The 21,099-nt window shown below is 35.5% G+C and overlaps 1 protein-coding gene across 1 annotated transcript in view; it reads left to right on the top strand.

The window, feature by feature from the left end:
- SLC26A7 (solute carrier family 26 member 7) overlaps positions 1-21,099 on the top strand; it is a 66,846-nt gene that overhangs the window by 36,477 nt on the left and 9,270 nt on the right. Inside the window, exons 8-14 of the mRNA XM_088056089.1 lie at positions 993-1,106; positions 4,349-4,426; positions 5,878-5,973; positions 12,868-12,974; positions 15,222-15,288; positions 18,920-19,036; positions 20,875-20,923. Of these exons, the coding sequence (XP_087912215.1) occupies positions 993-1,106; positions 4,349-4,426; positions 5,878-5,973; positions 12,868-12,974; positions 15,222-15,288; positions 18,920-19,036; positions 20,875-20,923 (628 nt within the window). The remainder of the gene's footprint in view (positions 1-992; positions 1,107-4,348; positions 4,427-5,877; positions 5,974-12,867; positions 12,975-15,221; positions 15,289-18,919; positions 19,037-20,874; positions 20,924-21,099) is intronic.

Raw genomic sequence — 21,099 nt, 5'->3', positions numbered from 1 at the left:
GCTTTGTTTCAAGGCACTCCATGGAACACAGCAACCTGTGTATCTTCCTGCACCTTTGGAAGTCTTGTAGCTTCCACAGCTTCATTACTGAAGTCTTGGGAACTCTGTGTATTTCTGCATCAAATAATGGAGCAAAGGAGCAAAACCTGCATGAGAGGAGAGCAGTGAGCTGGTGTTTGGTGTGGCTGTACTGCCTTCAGGGGCCAGGCATTGTGCTTGGCATGGGGGTTTGGGTGTGTGAGGCTGCTGGGCTAGCTTTAAGGAGGTGCTGTTCTGTGCTGTGAAGGCAAACTCATGAGCTGGTATTTTTCTGGCTGGATACAGCATAATTTTCCTACATTTTCCTCAGCAGACCAACTTGCCTCTCCAAGTCTTGGTGGCCATGGTGGAACACTTCCTTAAACTATTCTTCTTAGGCTGCACATATAAAGTGGCTTCTCCACTTTTTCTTCTAAGAATCTTTGTTCAGACATGTCTGCATTTTGACTGTGAACACCAAATACATTTTTGGTGAAAGACAGCATACATATAGTATGGCTACCACACTTCACTAAAACATACTCGAAAAGGAAGGGAAATCAATGGCTGTCTTTTTCCAGTGAGCAACAAACCAGAAATGATCTGGATAGTTTCCAGACACCAATACTTGGGGCTCTGGTCAGTTAAAAAGCAGACATGGATCAAGATGTAAATATTTTGGTTGAACTTAATCTTCAAAACTTAGAAATAGCATTTATTCTATTGAACAAAATGCCCCTCCTGCTTTTGATGAATCTGGTTCAACAGCTCTATCATTCAAATTAGTTCTGAGTTGTGAGAAGATCTGTTCTGTTGGGAAATCCTTTGTCATGTGCCAGTTGGATCTTTTCCCTCAAAAATGTGTCCATCCTTTATCATTGCTAATATTTACATGGGGGACTCCTTTGTTGGCAAGAGGCATTGAAATGACAGAACAATAGGAAAAAAACATCTTCTATTTAACAACTTTGCAGGAATTTTTGGCTCATGGCCTCAGCAACGTGATTCCTTCATTTTTCTTTTGCATACCAAGTGCTGCAGCAATGGGACGGACGGCACTTTTGTACAGTACGGGTGCCAAAACACAGGTAACAGCTTAGAGTGAAGTACATCAGAGAATTAAAGCTGTGATACTGTTCACTGCAATTTGTAATGATTTATCTATTGTATTTCCATAGTCTCCCTTCTCCTCTGTCCTTGGAATGACTCTGCCCTGTCATTTCTAACAATCTGCATGAAATGACATCTGATCAGTGATGCCTTCCTAGGAAAGACAATGGTTCCATTTATTAATTTTTAAGTGTTTCATTCAATATGAACTGTAAGGTCTGTGGCAGCAAGGAAGTTAGGAATTGTGTTTTCAGACTGCAGGAAAACCACATAAAAGCCCTTTCATTTTATGTGAATTTGTCAGCATTGTAACGAAAGTGCCCTCTAATGGTGTTTAATGGATTTAATGGTACAGTCTAAACTGAAGTTTAAAAAAAAAATTACATTTCATTTATCTGATTTAATTTATCTTCTATCTGATTTCCAAAATAAAATTAAAGTAACCTTTACAGTTGTTTGTTAAAAAAACACAAGTAATCTCCCAGCTTCTGCTTTGTGACATGGTGTACTTGTGCTATCCCTCAGTGTACACCGAGCCCACAGAGATGACATTTAGATTTTTGAGGATGTTTGTTGCTATTTCCTACTGTAGGAAACTAAACCTACAAGCTGTTATTACAGTAGCTCAGGAAGGAGGGGACTGTAACTGCTGAGAATGATAACTGTGACCCTGTCAGCCTTTCATCTGTCCAAATTGTGCACGTGAACAAGAGAGGTGGCAAACCACCTGGGGCACCCCCACAGCATTGCCTCTTCCTCTGAAACTCAAGGGCCCTTTGGTGGCAGCCTGCCACATCAGTGTCATGTCCTTTGGAGTCCACTGCTATTCTCCAGGTAACAAGTGACAGGAAAGGAGAAAACACCAGCAAGCTGAGCCTGGGAAGGTTTAGATTAGATTTTTTTTTTTACAGAAAGGGTTGTAAAGCATTGGAACAGACTGCCCAGAGTAATGGCAGAGTCAATATCCCAAAAAGTTTTCAAAAATTGTGTGAATATGGCACTTGAGGACAGGTTTAATGGTGAACATGGTGATGTGCTGGGTTGATGGTTGGACTTGATGACCTTAAAGGTCTCTTCTAACCTTACCAGTTCTATGATTCAATGATTCTATTTTCATTTTATCATTGTTTCTCTTGCCTGTATAATGGACATTACCTGCAAGGAAAAGGTTCATAAGGTACAAGGCTAAATACAAGACATAGGCACTGTTTCTCCTCAACCATGTCTTGCAATTATTTTTCATGCAGACGTCACAATATTAAGGAATTATACAGGGCTTTACTTCAATACTCTACATGTTAAATACTTGATACTTAGCCTACAGAGTACTCTGAACTACTTAATCATAATGAATAATCTAACAAATCATAATCTTGAAAAGTATTTGTATGCAAATACTTTAGCTACCACTTGGCCACTAGTTATTTCATACATTTTAGTTGAAATTGGTGTCATACAATGTGCCATCATCCTCATAGACATTCTTTTCTGTAATCTGTTAATGTACTGATTGTACGGTTTACAGTTGTACTGCATCATATTGTACTGGCTTTTCCATGGAAGATTTGAGGCAACCTGCAGACCTATAAGCTGAAGGCATATGAAGGGAATTTGAGCACATTGGCACTGGTACACGTAGGGAACGACCATTGTAAGAGGTTATTCAATTCATGAAATGGAAAAAGAAACCACTATAATTTGATTTCAAGACAGCAAACACACAACAAAAATCTGCTTGGTTTATCCATTGGTTTCACAGTATAGCAGTGCTTGTGTCTAAAAGTTAAGACTGTGGCTATGAGAGTATTTTAATAGGCATAACAATCTCAACCCTGCCTTCCTGGAAAGCAACAGCTCAGCTAAATGCTCTCCTTTGTGGCTGTCCAGACAGAATGAGGAAATGAGAAGATCATCACTTATAAATATTGCTCAGGTCATAGACAAAAAGAAGCCTTTCAACATAGAGGGAAGTCAGTTTGACATAGGGCATGGATGAAATGCAAACAGCCTTTCAGGAGCACAGAGCAGCCCTTTTTTCTCAAATGGCTATACCTGGATTGCAGTTGTGTCATTTGCTCCTCACTGATATATCTTCCTGGGAGAAAACAGAAGTAAGGAACTGTACCAAGGACTAGAAGTGTCCTTCAAATAGAATCAACACTTTTTTTTCTTGCTCTTCATGAAGGCAGAAAGAGGGAAAAGTTCCTTGTGACTTTACCAGCAGATTTTCTGTCCCTTTTTATGTAAACACTCTTGTCTATCCTTCTTGATGGTATTTTTAAGTACATCATGACTTTAATTTTCTAGTGTTTTAACAACTTGTCTGGTTTTGTTTTTAACAACTTGTCTCTTAAAATGAAACCTAATTATTTTAGTCAAGAAACATATTATCAATATAAAAATAAAATGAGCATCTGTCTACTTATTGTCAAAAACCTTCTGTGAATCTGAACTGTATATTTATAAGACCAGAAGTACTCAATGAGCACTCACAGTAGACTAGGACAGTGCAATTTTACTGTAGTTTTCTATCAGATTAATACCATAAATACTGTGAAGAAATGTATAATTATTAGACCATATATTTTTCTGAATTTATATTACTTGCATTAATTAAAATTAAATTAATTAAAATCTTCAGTATATATTTTTAAATGGTACCTACACTTTCTCAAGCAAATACACTGGTATTAACATGAAATTGTTAGTGGTTTCTCATGTAACAATAGTTTTCTTTTAGTGTTAATCCCAAGAAAAGAAGTTAGAAGTCTTCTCTTGTGGAAAAAATGCATACATAACTTGCTTAGTGCTATGACAGATCTGTTATTTAGTACAAAATAGGGTGCACGGTTATAAATAAGTTGCAGAATGACAGTGGGTGCTGAGAAACTTCTGGGATGAGATATTGCACGCACACATTCCATTAATATCCAAGTGTGTAAGTGATGCTCTGACCTGTGTCAGTATGCTAGCAGCAGGGTCAAGCACAGATGTGGAGATCTCTCACTATGTTATCACTGTAGTTGATTAAGGGTAATAATCAGATATTAAAATTGAAATTATATGCATCTGCAATCCACATATACATTAACAGCTAACACCTTCAACATCTGATTCTTGACTTTGTCATATATTTTATAATTTATCCTTGTCACAATTTCTTTTGTTGTTTTTATTGTTGTTAGACTGAAAGATCTGCAATTCTTGTTTATTGTTTTAGGTGGCTTGTCTTATCTCTTGTGTATTAATTCTTGTGGTGATCTACACAATTGGACCTCTGCTGTACTGGCTTCCTATGGTATGGTACTTACTCTTTTTAAAGATTAAGATGTCAAACATTTTCTAATGACAGTTTCCTTCAGGGAAAGACAGTGCAGCCTTTAAAAGAGCTCTATTTGATTTCAGTTGCCAAAAGAATAGTGAGGGCATGACAAATCTGAAAATCATAAAATACAGAGGTAACAGCATAAGACATAGGTTTTAGACATATATAGTTACATATATAGGCTATCATGTAAGCACACAGAAGTGAACTTCTACTTACTTTTGGCATGTAGTTTATGAAAAATATACATCCAGGTTGCTCTGGATTTGTAAATTGACAAAATGTGGTGGAAATTAATGAAGATTCATTATATTTCCCCAGATATGCATAAGACATACAACTTTGCTTTTCAAATAAATTTGACACAAATTATTTTAGATACTGATATAAGCTTAATTACAGAAAGATTATGAAGTATTCTTATATCTCTGTCATGGAATACATCTATGCTAAAACTCTTTAAAGCAGTGTTGCATCTTTTCACATAAGCTATATCTAGCCTTTGGTATTACAAATTAATAGTTAATTTTAACTAGAGGCATGTCAAAGCTGCTAAATACAGCTCCAAAATTATCCACAATTCTGCCATGTGTGTACATGAAGTTTTAACTCAACTATGTTTTAAAATTGCTTTGTGCTATTGTTTACATGGTGTCATGAAAGTTCTCACTTTTCAAACACAGATCCTTTTATAGCTTATTTTAACCACACAAAGTAAGGACACTTGAAGAAGGGTGCACAATATGTCTTGGGTTTTTTTTGCTATACTTCTTCCTTCCTTTAATTTGTTTTTATATGGATTATATGTAAATTTTCACCCGTTTCCTGAAGGTCTTTAACCCCATATTTTAAAAATACTATTTGTTTTTTTCTTTCTTGATAATTTATTTATCTTCTGATGTTTTTTCAGCCTCTCTATGGGCTTTAAGTTCATCAGTTTGTACTCCATTCTTTTTGGCTCTAGATGATTTCTTCATACATCTCCTCCTCCTCCTTCCTGAGTCAAAGAACAAATTTTTTTTTTTTTTGCTTTAAAATTAATGGACTTTTGCCCTAGAGGCCTTCTCTAGGGGAAGGGAAGGAAGTGAGGAAGGGAGCTACAATTCTTCACTGCATAGAAGTTGAATGATGGTTTGCTTTTGAGTTCTCCAGATTGTGGCAGAATGTATTGGGTAGTCCTGAGGTTTCTGTCATTTTTCTCACAATCAGGTAGCCTTCACAATTAGATTGCCTTCAAAAAAAAACCAAGATGAGGGGTTGTTGCTGTTAGCATCTGTCACAAAAGCAACTGTGCTCATCCCATTTTCTAAACACCTACTAGTCTTTAAAATAATTTAATTATGATATTGGCTGCTAAATTAAAGAAACAGCATTGTTTTTCACTAACAACTCTGCAAATGGCTTTTGTGTTTATGTCTTTGCAGTGTGTGTTAGCAAGCATTATTGTTGTGGGCTTGAAGGGGATGCTAATGCAGTTCCGTGACTTAAAAAAATATTGGAATGTGGATAAAATAGACTGGGTAAGTAAAATTTACTCTAAGGAGGTTTTCCTGAGACCATTTGGCAAATATCTGTTAACTAAACTTCAATATTTCTGTGGCCCTAGAAGACATAAGTGCAAGATAGTAGTAGTAGTATTTTTTGTGTACTATCAGCTCAGATTAACAGCATCTGTAATATCAGTTGTATTAAAAAATAACATTTTAACAAATCATAAATAATCAAACCTAATGCTAGAGATGTGTATACAGACAAATCAAGTTAATGTGAACAAATATGTGTCTAATTTTTATGTCTTTTCTATCTGTTTAATGTGCTTTTGTTACTGTAGCATTATTGAAGAGTTGGTATCGTTGTCCTCTGGGAATAGGGATTGACCACATAGGTCAAACATAACTGAAAACACTAGTGATGCAGAAAGATATATTGAGGGGTGCTGTAGGTAAATTGCCTTAACTCAGATTTTGCAGAGTATCTATGGTTTGAACATAGTGAAAGATTCTGCACTATGAGAGGAGGAATGCATCAGAAAAAGTAGGTAAGTGAAAAGAGCCAGTATGAAAATCTAGTTTAATGCAAAGTCTAAATAATCTGACAGAATTTGCACAGGATTCCTAGCAAATAGTAAAGATGAATCCATGTGTAAGAAGACTCCTGGATTTCTCTTCTGTTGGAGATTTTGGGTGTAACAAAAATAACAAAGCCAATTAGTGGAACCAAAGTTTTTATGCAATTACATAAATACATATATGCTGACATCCCATATGTTTGAGTTAACAATATTCAGAAAGGTATTTTGGCCACATAGTCCTTTTCTGTGGTGGGAAATACAGGTAATTGGAGTTAATATCAGACTTTTTTGAATCTACCAGTGACTCAGTATTCTACATCAGTAATGGTTATGTCTAGACAGAATTAAACTTTTTTAATTGAGTACTGGATTTTAGTATGGGAAACAGAGCTAAATAAATATCATGTTTGACTGTGAGGTTTTTCACACTTGGTTGCAGAAAACTAGAGGTTCAGAAAACTTGTTTTTGTGGGTTTCTTTTGTATCACCCAGAAGAAAAGCTCTGTCTTTCCTGAAATATTTTCTTCCTCAAGCAGTAAAATTCCAAAAATATTTTCTATCTCTTGTTTTGTATTTGATCTTCAGCTTAACCCATTTGCCAGTGACAGAAATGATGGATGATGTAGATCAATAATTCTTTTGGGAACAATGGGCTTAAAAGCATTGATAGGTATGGGAAAGAGATATATCTTCTCCATCAGTTCATTGAGATAAGTAGTTACATTTTCCAGCAAGATATTTTGGAATCTCACTAGATTTAACATGTCTTCACAGATAGACTAATCTGACTGAGTTTTGCTTTTCTGGTTTTGTCAGAAAAGGTTATGTGAGTAGTTAGTTATTACATCTGTGACAACTGTCATCATTTCTATGAGAGGTAATAGAACAGGGGAGTTTGCTGGGTTAATCTTTTTAACTAAACATACTTGAGCAATGATTTATCTTCAAGTAGTTTTACCATCAGTTCTTAGCTTGACAGGATAAATCATCTTGCCTTAAATAGCATAGTTTAAAGTAAGGCTATAAACATTGATCTTGCATTGCTGCCTGCTCTGAGGAGCCCCACCAAACCCAGTGAGTTGTGTAACTACACTGGTGTTATTTTGGCCTGAAAGGATTCACCCCAGTAACTGACAGAACACTGGAAATGAATCATTTTGTCAGCCAGGTTATCCAAAGTGTTTTGAAGATAGAAACCCTAACAAAACATTTGGAAACAATTAGTAGTTGTCCTTTCTGGAACTGATTCTTTGAAGGGTGTGTGTCATGTAGCATTGAAGTCAGGTTTGTTTTGGTTATAGGTCTGGCAAATGATAGTGCATGGAAATGGAGTATTACGGAGTTTGTTACCTTGGTCCTTAATACTTCTTTAAGCATCTCATTAAACATAAATGGGATGAAAAGTATCTATTTGTTGGATTGTTCTCTATAAACCTAATCCTTTCACATGTAGAAAGTAAGACATTGTTCAGGAGTTGGAGTTGTGGAAATTCATTGGTTCCTTCCATCACAGGATATTCTGTGTTTCTATGAAATCTCTTCTTTCAGTCATGAAAGAATGGCTTTTTCTTTCAAATTTACATCCCACCTCTCAAACCACATTCGACTACTTTTCAGCTACTACCCCACTGTCCTTATTCCATAGGTCTTTTTCTTGCCATTCATAGCATCCATATAACCTTAAAATGTCTCCTGCTCCAGTTACGGTCTCCTATCAATCCCTACATCTTGGTTGATGACTTCAACAATCTCAGATTAATAATTACACTATTTTACTACATATGTTATATGCATAACTCAGAGTGATTTGTCTTGATATTTTTTCTGCTTTTTCTGAGAACAGCCAGGAAGCTAATCTGGCCTTGTCTGTAAGCATAGCTCACTTCTCAGGTCCTCAGGTCAAAAGATGGTTTCCTTGTCCTTTCTGTAAGCCTAACTTCTTATGCAGGCCAACTTGACTAAGTTTCTATTCTCCAGCTTGGCAGTGCTGGTGATACTAGTGATACTTGCCTAGTATTACTAAAAAGGCCAGTGAAATTCTTGTTAAATCTTGATTTTAAGGTTCAGTATCAGATAATCTGCCTTGTAAAACAGGTAAAAACTACTGCCTGTCAATGGACTACTGAATTAAAATGTTCTCTTTGCTGTTAACAGTTGGACTTGAAAGTAACCAAAGATGGGGGAAAAATACTTCAGAAGGTGAGGTTCTAAGTGAAAAATTGTAACAAAATAAGGATCATTTAAATGAGTTAATTATATAGGACGGATCTGAGAAGTTCAGCAATTAAATACTCTGGCATTTAAAGAGAAAAAAAATGTTTTAAAGTTGCATTGATGTCTTGACCAGAAAATGACCACAGCTGAGACAAAGCCAGGTTGCATGCCTGACTTTTAAAGCAGAAAGAATGGCAAGAATCTATGGTAAAAATAACACACTCCCAACATGGTGTTGTGATGAGACGCAGTTACGGATTCATTAATTGTAATTGTGTGCACATACATTAATATCAAAGGAGTAAGGAATGCTACTAATTCAGCAATTAAAGTAGATCCAAGAATGAGTGTCTTATTTTTGACAAGTATCCTCCAAGATCTTGTCACTGAATTTCTGAGACATGCATCCAACACCCTGTCAATCTATTTTGTCAAAATATTTAGAGGAGAGTGCCTAGAAAGGGTCTTCCTTGAAATCTGGAGCTCATTAGTGCATTTTCTTGGGGTTTTTTAGAACTTCTTCAGATATTATCCTCAGAGGGAAGATGGCCTTTTAAATTTGTTCATCACACATGGGTCCTGATTCATGAGAGGGCTCTGAGAGCTCCCAGAGCTTTACTATATAAACAATTTTCCACAAAGCAGTAAACCATCTCTTCTGTGAAAATAATTTTACATCAATGACTCTATCTTATGACATCCTAGGGAGATTGTCTATTTTTCCTGCATTAGTGAATATGCTAGTGTGAGTTATGTTACTTGTGCTGTAGTTGGTCTCAGTGGGGTGGGAAGGAATTTGTGAATGCTTAATCTATTGAAAGCATGATTACCATATAAATTATTTTTAAAGAGTATTATTTCTATCAGTCTATGTTTCCAGGGCTGTTTGAAAACAAAAACTGTCACAATACAGTAAATATTGTCAATAATATGTCAAATACAACTGTGTATGGAATGCCTGTGAAAAATTATTTCAAAGAACTACAGTACCACTTTATTATCATAGGATCATTTAGGTTGGAAAAGATCTTTAAAGACCATCTAGTCCAATTGTTAACCCAACACTGCCAGGTCTACACCTAAACCACGTCCCTTAGTGCATTAGGCAGTTCCTTTTCTATGGCTGTGGTGGGCTTCACTTGAATCCCAACTTTGATAAAGGGTGTGCTGAGGATGAATGCAGACATTAGTAATTTGTCTGCAGAAGGATGTGGGAGCATGGCCATGTCACTTGGTCCTTAGAGCCAGAGCACCCTCCAGGACTCCAGCATCTTCTCCTGAGACAGTTCCCAAGTCAGCAGGACTTGAATGGGATTCTTCTTTTGGCTATATGCTGGAGGGACTCTATCTGAGCAACTCATCACAGCCTCACATTACAAATAGCACAGAACTGGTCAGTTAAGTCATGTCCATCTCTTCCTCCATTAAGCAACAGCATAATCAAGTAGGAGTTAGATGAACTGCATCCTAAATTTTCTACATTCTGATAACCAAATCAATTGATTATGGTAGGAATCTAGACAGCTGTGTTGGAGAGAGTTAGGTGTGAGAAACCCTACCCATTCAGGCAATAGCTGATCATCTCCTTAGTTAGCAATGAAACAGTGAAGTGCATAATCTGGTTTCAAACTGGTACAGAAATATTTATTATCACCATACTTTAGCACTGCATGGTTTACCCTTAGGTTCAGAAAGTATTTTGCATTTATTTATATGATTTTTTTTCCTACCAAATGCCAATTTTAGACCATCGTCAATAGTGGATGATTAGAGCCTATGAAACGGAAAGCCTAGATGGAGGCAGCTGCTACACACAGTCACTGTACCTCTCAGTGCTTCTGATACCTTCTGATATATACAGGAGCTGACATAAATCCATTTCTTCTGCTTCTTTCTTTTCTCCCTCTTTAGAGTTTTTCTTTAAGTTAGTACAGTACTTTGAAGGTGGATTTCATTTTGATTTTTGATATTAATGCGTGCCTATAAGACTAAGATTTGAAGAGTGATTAGATTCTATCTATCCTGAAGTATGCAATAACCATATTGCCATAAGCTGCCAAAGGGAAATTTTGATATTTTTATGACTTCTTTGTTGAACTTTGCAATAACCCATGAATTTGGAAAAAAAAAAAAAGGTGTATCAGACCAACATAACTTCTTTCTACAAGTTTAGTGCTACCCTAATTAAAGAAGTGCTGATTCCAGGCCAATATAAAGCACTGAAAGGGTGATTGACTAATGAGAGTATGATTGTTTTGGCACAGCCTCTACAGCAATGGCAGTCTCTCATTACAGTTAAGATGTAAGATACTAGGCTACTGGAAAGGCACTTAACTAACTTTCTCAGTAGTCAGCAGTACTTAAACATTTCTGGCTTTGATTCTTCCTATGTAGACTTTGTATTGCATTTTTATGCTTTATGTTTTCTTCTGAGACATAAGAATATTGCAGTGATTTAGTTAGATGTGATGAGGTTCAGGTCTGCAGCTGAACTGGATTGCACTGGAGTGGATTCAGGTGTTGCCAAGGGTTCAACCTTATTAAGGTAGTCCATTTCTTGCTCTCACTGATTTTCAGGTGTTTAGTATTTCTGTTAGCCTTTTCACATCCAGGTGGGCTGCTTTATAAATGTATATTTGATTTATAAATGTTAGCATTACTTTCTTATTTTTTACTCAGAACTCAGTATCTGTTGCTCATAAAGGTGGTTTTTGTAAATACATGCACAACAATTTGTATAAGATGTCTGTTAAAATACAGCTAGTGATTGAGGACTGCTTCAGAGGATGAACTACCTCCTTACCTAGCAGCCCTCCTGTTGAAGAAGCTGGAAAGTTTTTTGCAGTAGTTAGGAATCTTGAAGATGAGGGAGGAAAATATTTCTCGACAGAATCATGTAACACTCTGTCCTCTGTGAAACACAAGTTAGTATGGTATGACTTACATTTTATTATTCATAAAATAACAGTTCTCAAATCTGCTCAAGCAAAATTCCTGTGGTTGGTCTGAAAGTATTCTATTATCTCTGGCTTTTATGAGTTAAGTGAAAGCATCAGAAAGGATAATCTTAACACTGATTGTGCCATTGTAATGTGGTCTGTTGTTCTGCAAACATGAACAAGCAGCACTGTAATTCTTGAAATGGGCACCTGCGGGGATCAGTATATCCAGAGGAGTGAAAATACTTTCCATTCTTTTTTAACACCTTTTATACAAAGATTAGATGGCAGTCTTTGCTTAAGGCTCCCTCAAGGAAAGAAAGATGTGCTTTATTATACCAATTAGGTTGGTATAAGAAATTGAGTAATTTGTACTTTTCTTTTAATTGTAAAATCTGTATGTCTCTTAGCTGTACATGTCATTGTAGTATGGAAAGAAAAGTGATGATTTCTGGTAAGAAAATAATTAATTAAAAATTGAAATGTAAAAGTTTCTTAATGTTCTTTTAAATTTATTTTTAAATTGACTTTAGTTTCATATATGCGTCTGAGTATTTTTTAAAATTGTTTTTAAAATTAATCCAAAATTTTAGTAATCATTTGTTGAAAGATGGGGAAGTAATATGAAATCTCACCATTTCCATTAGAAGGAATTAATTCCCCAGTAATTTTTATTTGTTATAGAGCCATTTCAGTCAGCTGTACTCTGATAAATGCCACTTTTAATCAGCTTCCTCACAAATTATAATTCCCACTTATATGATTAGTGGGAGAAAAGCTCTCTGTATGTGACTTCATTAGGGCACCTCATTATGTGAAAGGAGAGGATTTAAAATCTATTGCAGTGAAGAAGGTGACAAGAATTTGCAATGTGAAAAATAAAACAGAGGTTTTCCAAAACAACTGAGCTTATTCTGACTTAAGCTGTTAGCACAAGTACAAACACTATTTTAAGTAACTCTGGAAGGAACCCTGTGAGCACTGTGATGAGTTGTGCCATGCTGCATGTGGTCTCCCACAGGGAGGCATTACTTAAATTGCTAATTCAGTCTTCAGCATTTGCCAGTTCAAGGATCCAAATGTTCACATCTGAGAAATTATCTTAGTTTTAAAAATCTTTATTTCTGATTCATAAAGTGCACATTGCTATAAAATTTGAAACTAATCACTTCTTTTTGCTCTCCTTAAAGAGCATATGGGTTAGTACCTACATGTTTACAATATGCTTTGCTGCCAATGTGGGACTGTTGTATGGCGTTGTCTGCACTATAGTAATCGTGATTTTCCGCTTTCCCAGGTAAGGAACGATTTATTTAAGTGTTCTACTAGCACTTCATTATGTATTCATTCTGCATATTGCTTCACAGTCAGGATAGACATAAGGTATACTAAATTTAACAACTAAACTTCAGTTTTTAGTTGTAGAAAATTGCAAGATAAGATAATTCAAAAGGAAAAGTCACATCTGTCCATTTACTGTAGATTAAGGAATCTCTAAAACGTCTTATAAAATGGTATTATTTTGTGATTTCTCTTATTATTACATATCTGTAGGATTTGTTATGTAGCAAATATTTGTTATTTGTGAAGGTAGCACAAAATCAGCAGGAAGATTAATTATATTTTTTTCCATTAGATTTTTATTTGCTCTTTAAGGAAAAGTGTCTGTCAAGCTTCAGTAACTAAGAGCCTTTATAAAAAGTCCTAGGTACTATGTTGCACAGGAATTGGTAGTTGACAATTGCACTGCTAATACAGATTAATCAAACAGAACTGTGCAACTATTCTAACGTCTAACAAAAAGTGTAAGTTCTGTGTATGACTTTTCCTGACTTAGAAAAGTTAGGAAAAAGAAACTAGAGCAATCAGAAGTTGGGTGGGTTTTTTTTTTAATATATTACAGTTGCTCCTTTGGATCATGAGTAAAGGGAAATATAGCTGAGGTTCATGATTGATTTGTGCTATAGAATTAATTCACAGCTCACCAGTCCTGCAAATGACTTGCTGCTTGCATGCAGTTGTTTGCATGAACATTGAATCCCACTGAAATTAAGCACAATATAGACAGCTCGATTAAATGCTTGTTAAAGTTAATGGTGTTAGACATTTGTGCACAGCTCTGTTCTCATTGAATAAATTGCAGAACCAGCATTAAAATAGTTCAAAATTTCAAGTCAGTTAAAAATTATGGGAGATAGCTTCTGCTTGAATCAATCAGCACTTTTGTGATAACATTGTGCTACTCAGCAAACTAAAATTTTGGTAAATTCTTGTAATAAAGTAAAAGGCAAGTTTTCATGCTGTTTTTGTCCTGAGCCTGGACTTTAGAGGTTCTCCAACAGCAGAAAGGGATGGATATCTAACACAAAAGAGCCTGATTAGTGAAGACCTCTGTCTGAACCTGCACTTATTAATAAATAAGTAAATAAGACTTCCCAGTGATCTCTGTGCTCTTCACTGAAGCTGCACATATAGTCCATACCAACTAAAGGTATTGAACAAGATAGGAGCCTTAAAACTAGTACGGCACAGATGGAGTTAACAAGATAACATGTAGTAAGCCATGCAGTCATGAGCAAAAGTGTTAGCAGAAGTGAAGTAAGGAAAATATGATTATTTATTGTAGAGTTTCTGTTCAGATGTCAGAGTACTGGATGTGGTATGTGTTATGTATCAAAATGTATTAAAATGAGCAGCAGCTGTAGCTTCATTTATGCAAAGATGAGAGAACAGCTGATGTTTGCAAGGCTCATTTATCTGGCCCCAATACCTGCAGATATTCCTTGTATATTGCTGCATCTGTCTCAGAGGATAGATAGTTCCATAGTCTTCTGCAGTTAAATGTGTTCCTGTAAATTCAGACCCTGAGTCCCTTTCCAAGGCAACTTTCTCTTTTCACTGTGTAGAGAGCATAGGAATACTGGCCCTTTCCAGTAAGCCCCCCATTTTGATAGCTAGAGTGCAGTGTTCTGTTTCATCATTTAAAGATGTGTCAATTTCAATGACAAATAAAATATCTTTGTTTTTCATGACCCACAGCTATTCTTCATATTTGTTTTCCCTTTCCTTATGATTTTGCAGATAAAAAATATTAAACTTTTACTTTTGAAGCTATAGATTGAGCTTTATATTATAAATTATTATTAATAATTTTAAACATATATAATATATGTATTATATATATTATTCCTATTATATATTATTATTTTTATTAATGCATATATTATTATATACGTGAGCTACCTTGACTTGAAAGTAGCACTCTGGCCAGCAAATGAAAATTAAGGTTTTCTTCACAAGAGAATTTAATTATTCATATTTTCAAAGTGAATTCATAATTCTAAAATGAACTTTTTACTCTTTAAGAGGATGATTATCAGAAAATATAAGGTCTGTAATCACAAAAATACTCACAGATTGCATTGTCAGACCTTTAAACTGCTATGCTATAGTTTCAGATGTGTGTCTTTTTGTTTCCGCTCAGGACTACTAATGATTTACTGTACAGATTTTTGTCTGATATTGATTGTAATACTGATTTCAGAGCAAAGACCCTGAATTTGAAAAATATGAAAGAGGTGGACTATAAATACAAAGGAGAAGACAATTGTGTAAGTCAATTTCTTTTTTAACTTTTTGTTTGGATGTGCGTTTCACTAATTCAGGTTTGTTTGTCTTCCCTAGTTAGTTACCAGATTGTAATCAGGGAATCAAGGGAATGCTTTTATGATATGACAACTTGAAATCTAAAGCCAGAATAATATAATAATTAGTTGGCCATCAGAAACTGGAATATTTTCATGGTTCTTCTGCTTGTCTGCAAAGTGAAGTTAAGCGAGTCCTCTTAGGTCTATCTTAGTTTATTTGTCATTTTTAGTTATGAATTGCTCTTTCTCAAAGTTTCCTAATGCCTAAATTTAAGGAAATGTCTTGCCAGGAATGGCAAGGGCCATCTGAGCAGACAGTCTCTGTATTATTATCACTTTTCCTAAAAGTCCTTTGCTATTTTCATCATCCCCAATCTCTTTTCTGAAACCATTTCTGTCACCAACCCCTCGTGACCAGACTGTCCAGAGGACACCATGAAGCTGGGCAAAGTGGGGCAATACCACAAAATAGTCACAGACTGTTTCACAAATCTCATCACCCTGTGCACATGAAATATGGATGGAAGAAACTCTCCCAAAGACTGTGCCTTTAAAATTTGGCTTCTTACAAACTTAAACCAACCAATCAGATTCTTTTGGTTGTTTTCATTGCAATTTTCGTCAAAATTGCTTTTTGCTCAGATCTATGGTAAGAAGAGAAGGGTAATGACCCAGAGAGGTCAACTCCCTCCTCCAAGATAAATGGTAGTCAGCAGCCAAGAGAGAAGTAGAAAAATGTGTCCTTTCAGCACAGAGCCCCATCAACAGGACATCCTACCTTCTCCACTGTGGCAGCTTCTCCTATGTCCTTTTTCCTTTCCTAGTGCTGATGAAGGGTCTTATGTATCAGTAAATCACATGCTCAGCAGTTATTGTTTCTCCATTAAGCAGATCTTTAAAGAATTTATTATTTCTGGCAAATGTCTTCTATCAGAGCTATCTTGGGTTAAAAATCAGAACATCCAAGGGCTCAAGGGCATTTACTCTTTTGGCATGCTGAGCAATGTTGGAATGTGAAAGGTACATAAGAATGGGGAGTACTCTGAAAAGTGAATTAAAACACTGTTGTTGAGGCTGGACCAGCTGTCAATTATTATATCACTTTTCCTTCTTAATAAAAATGTTGGAGTAACTTTGTCAGAGATGGGTAACCAAAATTTTATTTGCCTACTATTTTTCATATCAGTTCATGAAGCATTTTGTACAAATGCCTATACATTTTATTTTTTAAGCTTACTGCTGCCCTGCTTTTTTCCCCCCCAATTCAGTAAGATTAACACCACTAACCTAGTAATAACAAAAGTAGTGTCTGCAGACAGTGGGGAAAATAACATTATGTTAGAGAAGCAAATTGCTCTAGAGCTTATTACACAAAACAAAAGAAGGAAAATATGCCTTTAATTTAATTTAGAGTCACTGCGTTGCAGCAGGCATTTAGGGTAATTTTTAATGTATGAATGTTTGACTGATCCAGTTTCCCTGGTAAATAACTGATTAGACATAAACAACAGGACTTTTAAACGTGAAAATATGCAAGCTTAACGATCTTCCCTGCCATTAAGGTCTGTGGATTTATAGGGGTTATTTAATCAATAAGAGAAAAGACACTTTAATGTGGAAAAAAATCAAAGGGTACTTAGAAGCTTATGTGAAACACATTTCGTCCCAGGCGCTCACTGGCACTGAACCCGTACCCAAGCAGAGCCAGCGCTGTGCAGAGCACGCAGGGCAATCACCCGGGGCCTTCTAAGTGGTGGCAGGGGCAGGCACGTGGGATAAATTTCCTGCTTTTGTAGCAAGGACACAGCAAAGAGGAAGTTCATTTTTCTCTGATTTTTCTCTGTTAACAAAGAATCAAACCAGAGCCAGGAATAATTGGCTGGTCAAATTTAGGCACAGTTGACCTTGTCCATTCTGGACAAAAATTATACCTAAGTCTGCCATCTGTTTGATCTGGCCTTATGATTTTAGCCCTTCAAGTTTTGTACCTTGTACTTACTGGAGCTTTATAATCACAGGATTTGATCTTTGCACATCAGTCTTCCTTATTTTCTTAGCTTTTATCTTCTACTTTGTCATGGCACTGAAATGTCCATTTGTCTCTGCACCAAGCCGTGTATAGCATCATTTTTGTGGGAATCTGTGGGATGTCAGAGCATTTCTCCGTGCAAGCATATACCATCCTCTGTTTTGCCCTTATTTTAGAGCTCTGTTCCGTACAACCTGAGACATTTTAACTGCCAGTTGAGCTTTGCCACTTGTCTGACTGTGGCATGTAGGTGATGTGGTATTTACTGCAATCACATTCATAGGTAAATTGCATAAAGTCCCTACACATGGTCTGGGGTTCTTTGCCTCAGTTTGGGATGTTTGAAATGTTTAATTTATTTCATGGTCACTGTGGCAGTGTCTGAGAGATCATCTTATTCCCAGAAGTCTGAACAGCAGTCTACAATAAGGAGATATTTTATGTGGTTTGTGGTGAAGATTTCCATTCCTGTTTTGCTTGAAAGTCTGTTGGGAAAACAGCATTTTTTCAATGCAATCCCAAACAATTTTTAACTATTTAAAAAATGGTCTGTTTCAACTCCACTTACTTGTGTTTGATTCTGACCTTGTTCCATTGACTTTTGTTAGGAAGAAGAGTCTTTTTTGACCTATATTCTCATGCAAATTCTTGATTTTTACTTTCATTGTCACACGACTTGTGGAAAATTACATGTTCAGCAGAATTAACTCAATTCTATGTCCTACAAAACCAGTCTTTAAGCTTGTCTTGTTGCTGTCCAACATATTTATTTATATATAAATATTAATTTTCTCACTGGCTTATGAAGGTATTTTGAAAGTACACCTTGAGAGTGAGAGAAATAGCATTTGTTTTGTACAAAATGCCTCCGACTTGTACTTGGGGGTTTCTGAACATTATCTGGTGTCCTTCCAAAATTGTTCTGCTGTGTATCATTTATGTTTTGTGCTACACAGTCTGACTGAAGGTACTGGTAAGCTGGTTGTAGCTTACTCAGTGAATTGCAGGGACAGGCTCAAGGGCAAAGGAGATTATTGTGTTGGTTGTAGAAATGTGCTGGTAAAGCTTTAAATGTGCCAGTCAAGGGTCATCTGGATCCAGTAAGTATTTTCATGGAGAACTATCTCTGTACTGAAGTCATCTTCAGATGAATGATGAATATTGCCAGCTTTCCCCAAACCACCTGCAGTGTTTGCCCTAAATCCTTGTGTGCTTTTCTCAAGATGTTTGTCTAATAAAATATATTCCCTGTCTGCAAATGTTACCCTGCCTATCCTTGGGGATCATGCCAACTGAAATAGTACTAATATAATTGTTAGCTAATAGCTCTTAATATTATGCCTCATAATGTGCATGCTTTTTTTCATGTTAAATAATATTATAGATAATGTTCATTATATATTACTTGTGTTTCCAGTCTTATTATCTCTTAAATAATTCTTACAATCCAAAGCTCCTCCTAGGTTAATTTACAGGTATTTTCAGTTTTTTAAAAGAAATGAGTCTGGGGTTTCTTCTCCAAATCCAAGACGAACTTTTCAGCATTATGTTTATTTCATTCCCCAGGAATCCCTAAAACAGGTAAAAATAGTTTCAGTCAACAGCCCGTTAGTCTTTTTGAATGCCAGAAAATTTCACGCTGACTTGTTAAAGATAATCCAGAAGGATGGCATGAGCAGCCAGGTATGTGATATTGTAAACAAGGTGGGATGTGCTTTACACTTCAGTAATCACCGTGACTGGGTTGAAGATCATGTTTGCTTTCCTTGCTTTTCTTACAGAATGCAATCAGATACTGAAACAGATATAAAAAACATTAGAAATTATTAATTTAGAATAAAGGTAATCCTAATCTTAATCAGATTCAATAGGGACTGTTTTCATATTATTACTTGAAAATAATATCATATTATTACTTGAGAACAGTAGTATTACTTGAACATAGTAGCAAATATCATATAAATTGAAAATACTTACTATTTTCAAGTAATAATATGAAAACAGTCCATATGATTTCTACTTCTGCATGTGATGTGGTAAGAGACATTAAAGCACTTATCCAAATCTCCAGAATTTCTGAAGAACTTACATAACCTCAGCTGATATAAGGCTGGGATCTTAGAAACAACAATGAGTAGCTACAAATATGCTTGACTAAAATGTGATTTTTTTTTTTTTCTGGATATAAGTCCACAAGAGATGGAAACTTAATTTCTAACTATAAATAATTTTGGGAGAATTAGGAAGAAAGTGGCTACTTTTTTTCTCAATGGTATTGTTTCTTTTTCCTCTTTTGCACTGATTGTATTAGAAAAATAAACTATACAAATTACATATATCATGTTTTTGGAGAATATCCCTGTAAGTATAGTATTTTCCAAATTCATCAGCACATAACTACTGCAGCTTTCTGCAACACTTCCTAAAAGGGAAAAGATAAATTATCATTTTTCTATCAGTACCGTGAAGACATTCCAATATGATACAATGCCCACTGTAGACAATTTCATCCAGTTTGGAAAACTGGACTGTGAAAATCCCAGCTGTGTCTAACACGGGTTGTTAAAACAGACACGTCTACCACCTCTGCTGTCCCTTGACGAAGAGTTGTGCTACCCATATGCACTTAGATGGGTGGAAATTCAGCTCAGATAATGTGATGCTTTTTTCCTTTGGTTTTGCTAGGCTCACTGATTTGGATTACTATGATAAAAGGCCTCTAAACAGAGAAATTTATTAGGATTTGCATGGAATTAATTTGAGTCAATTTAGCAAGTTAATTTAATAAGTTAATTTATACATTACTTCTAAAAGAGATTTTATCCTTTGTCTCTTCTGTAAGGTACTCAGCAAAATAGCTGTCTGAAATACTGTGCTTTTTGTTTTTAAATTTCTTTTTGTTGAATAAATGTCTTTCTGTAGCACATAATGGATGTGAAGAAAATGCAGTTCCAGTTTTGTTTCTGTGCTGTTTCTGGTTTGTCATGTTTCTACAGAGAACTTGCACATTGAAATAATTATTATAAAAATTATCCAGATAATTGTAATTCTTTAATAAATTTACACATCCAAGATGTTCTTACTAAAATATTAGCATAGCAGATGAGATAGCAACAAGTAGAAAATTAATCAAAAGTTAATCATATAAAATCACTGCCAATAATTTTTTTTTGTCAATAACATCTTTTCCATCTTTTGACCACTTCTTAACCACCCCCTCTTCCCCAAAAGAACTGTGTCCAAAATATGCTTTCTAGTGAATCCAAACTTGACAGAGGTTGAGTCAGCTAAAAAGAAATGCAAAATATGAGTTTGAGTATGTATCTCAGTATTCTTCTAAAGTTATCCCAGAAATTATAATATATCCAATAGACTATTGCATAAGACATGATTTTTGGAGAGAATGAGCTAACTTTGATACTGAGAAACAGAATTCTCATGTATTGCATTGATTTCCTCTCATTACTGTGCAATGGACTGGTTTTCCTTGATATGTTAATAATTTTTTGCTTTTATTTCAGTGTGAGCAGAACACTTTGCTCTGTTCATTTTCTAATGGAAGTTGCCATGGTGAGTTTCTTATCTACAAATGGTGTTAAAACCAAAATGGATGTAAGTGTGCAAAATAGCTCCACATTTTTCTATATATTTCTAGGTGTATGTAAGTTTTGTGGAAATAAATATTTTCAGTTAGACCCAACAGTCAATGAAGCATGAATGCTAAACAGTGTTAAACTATGCTAACC

Source organism: Pseudopodoces humilis, chromosome 1 (assembly GCF_049639895.1).
Source record: "Pseudopodoces humilis isolate 2021_Gansu_Grassland_sample_001 chromosome 1, ASM4963989v1, whole genome shotgun sequence".
In the NCBI taxonomy this organism is placed as follows: Eukaryota; Metazoa; Chordata; class Aves; order Passeriformes; family Paridae; genus Pseudopodoces; species Pseudopodoces humilis.
This window is presented reverse-complemented; position numbering and strand designations above follow the sequence as displayed.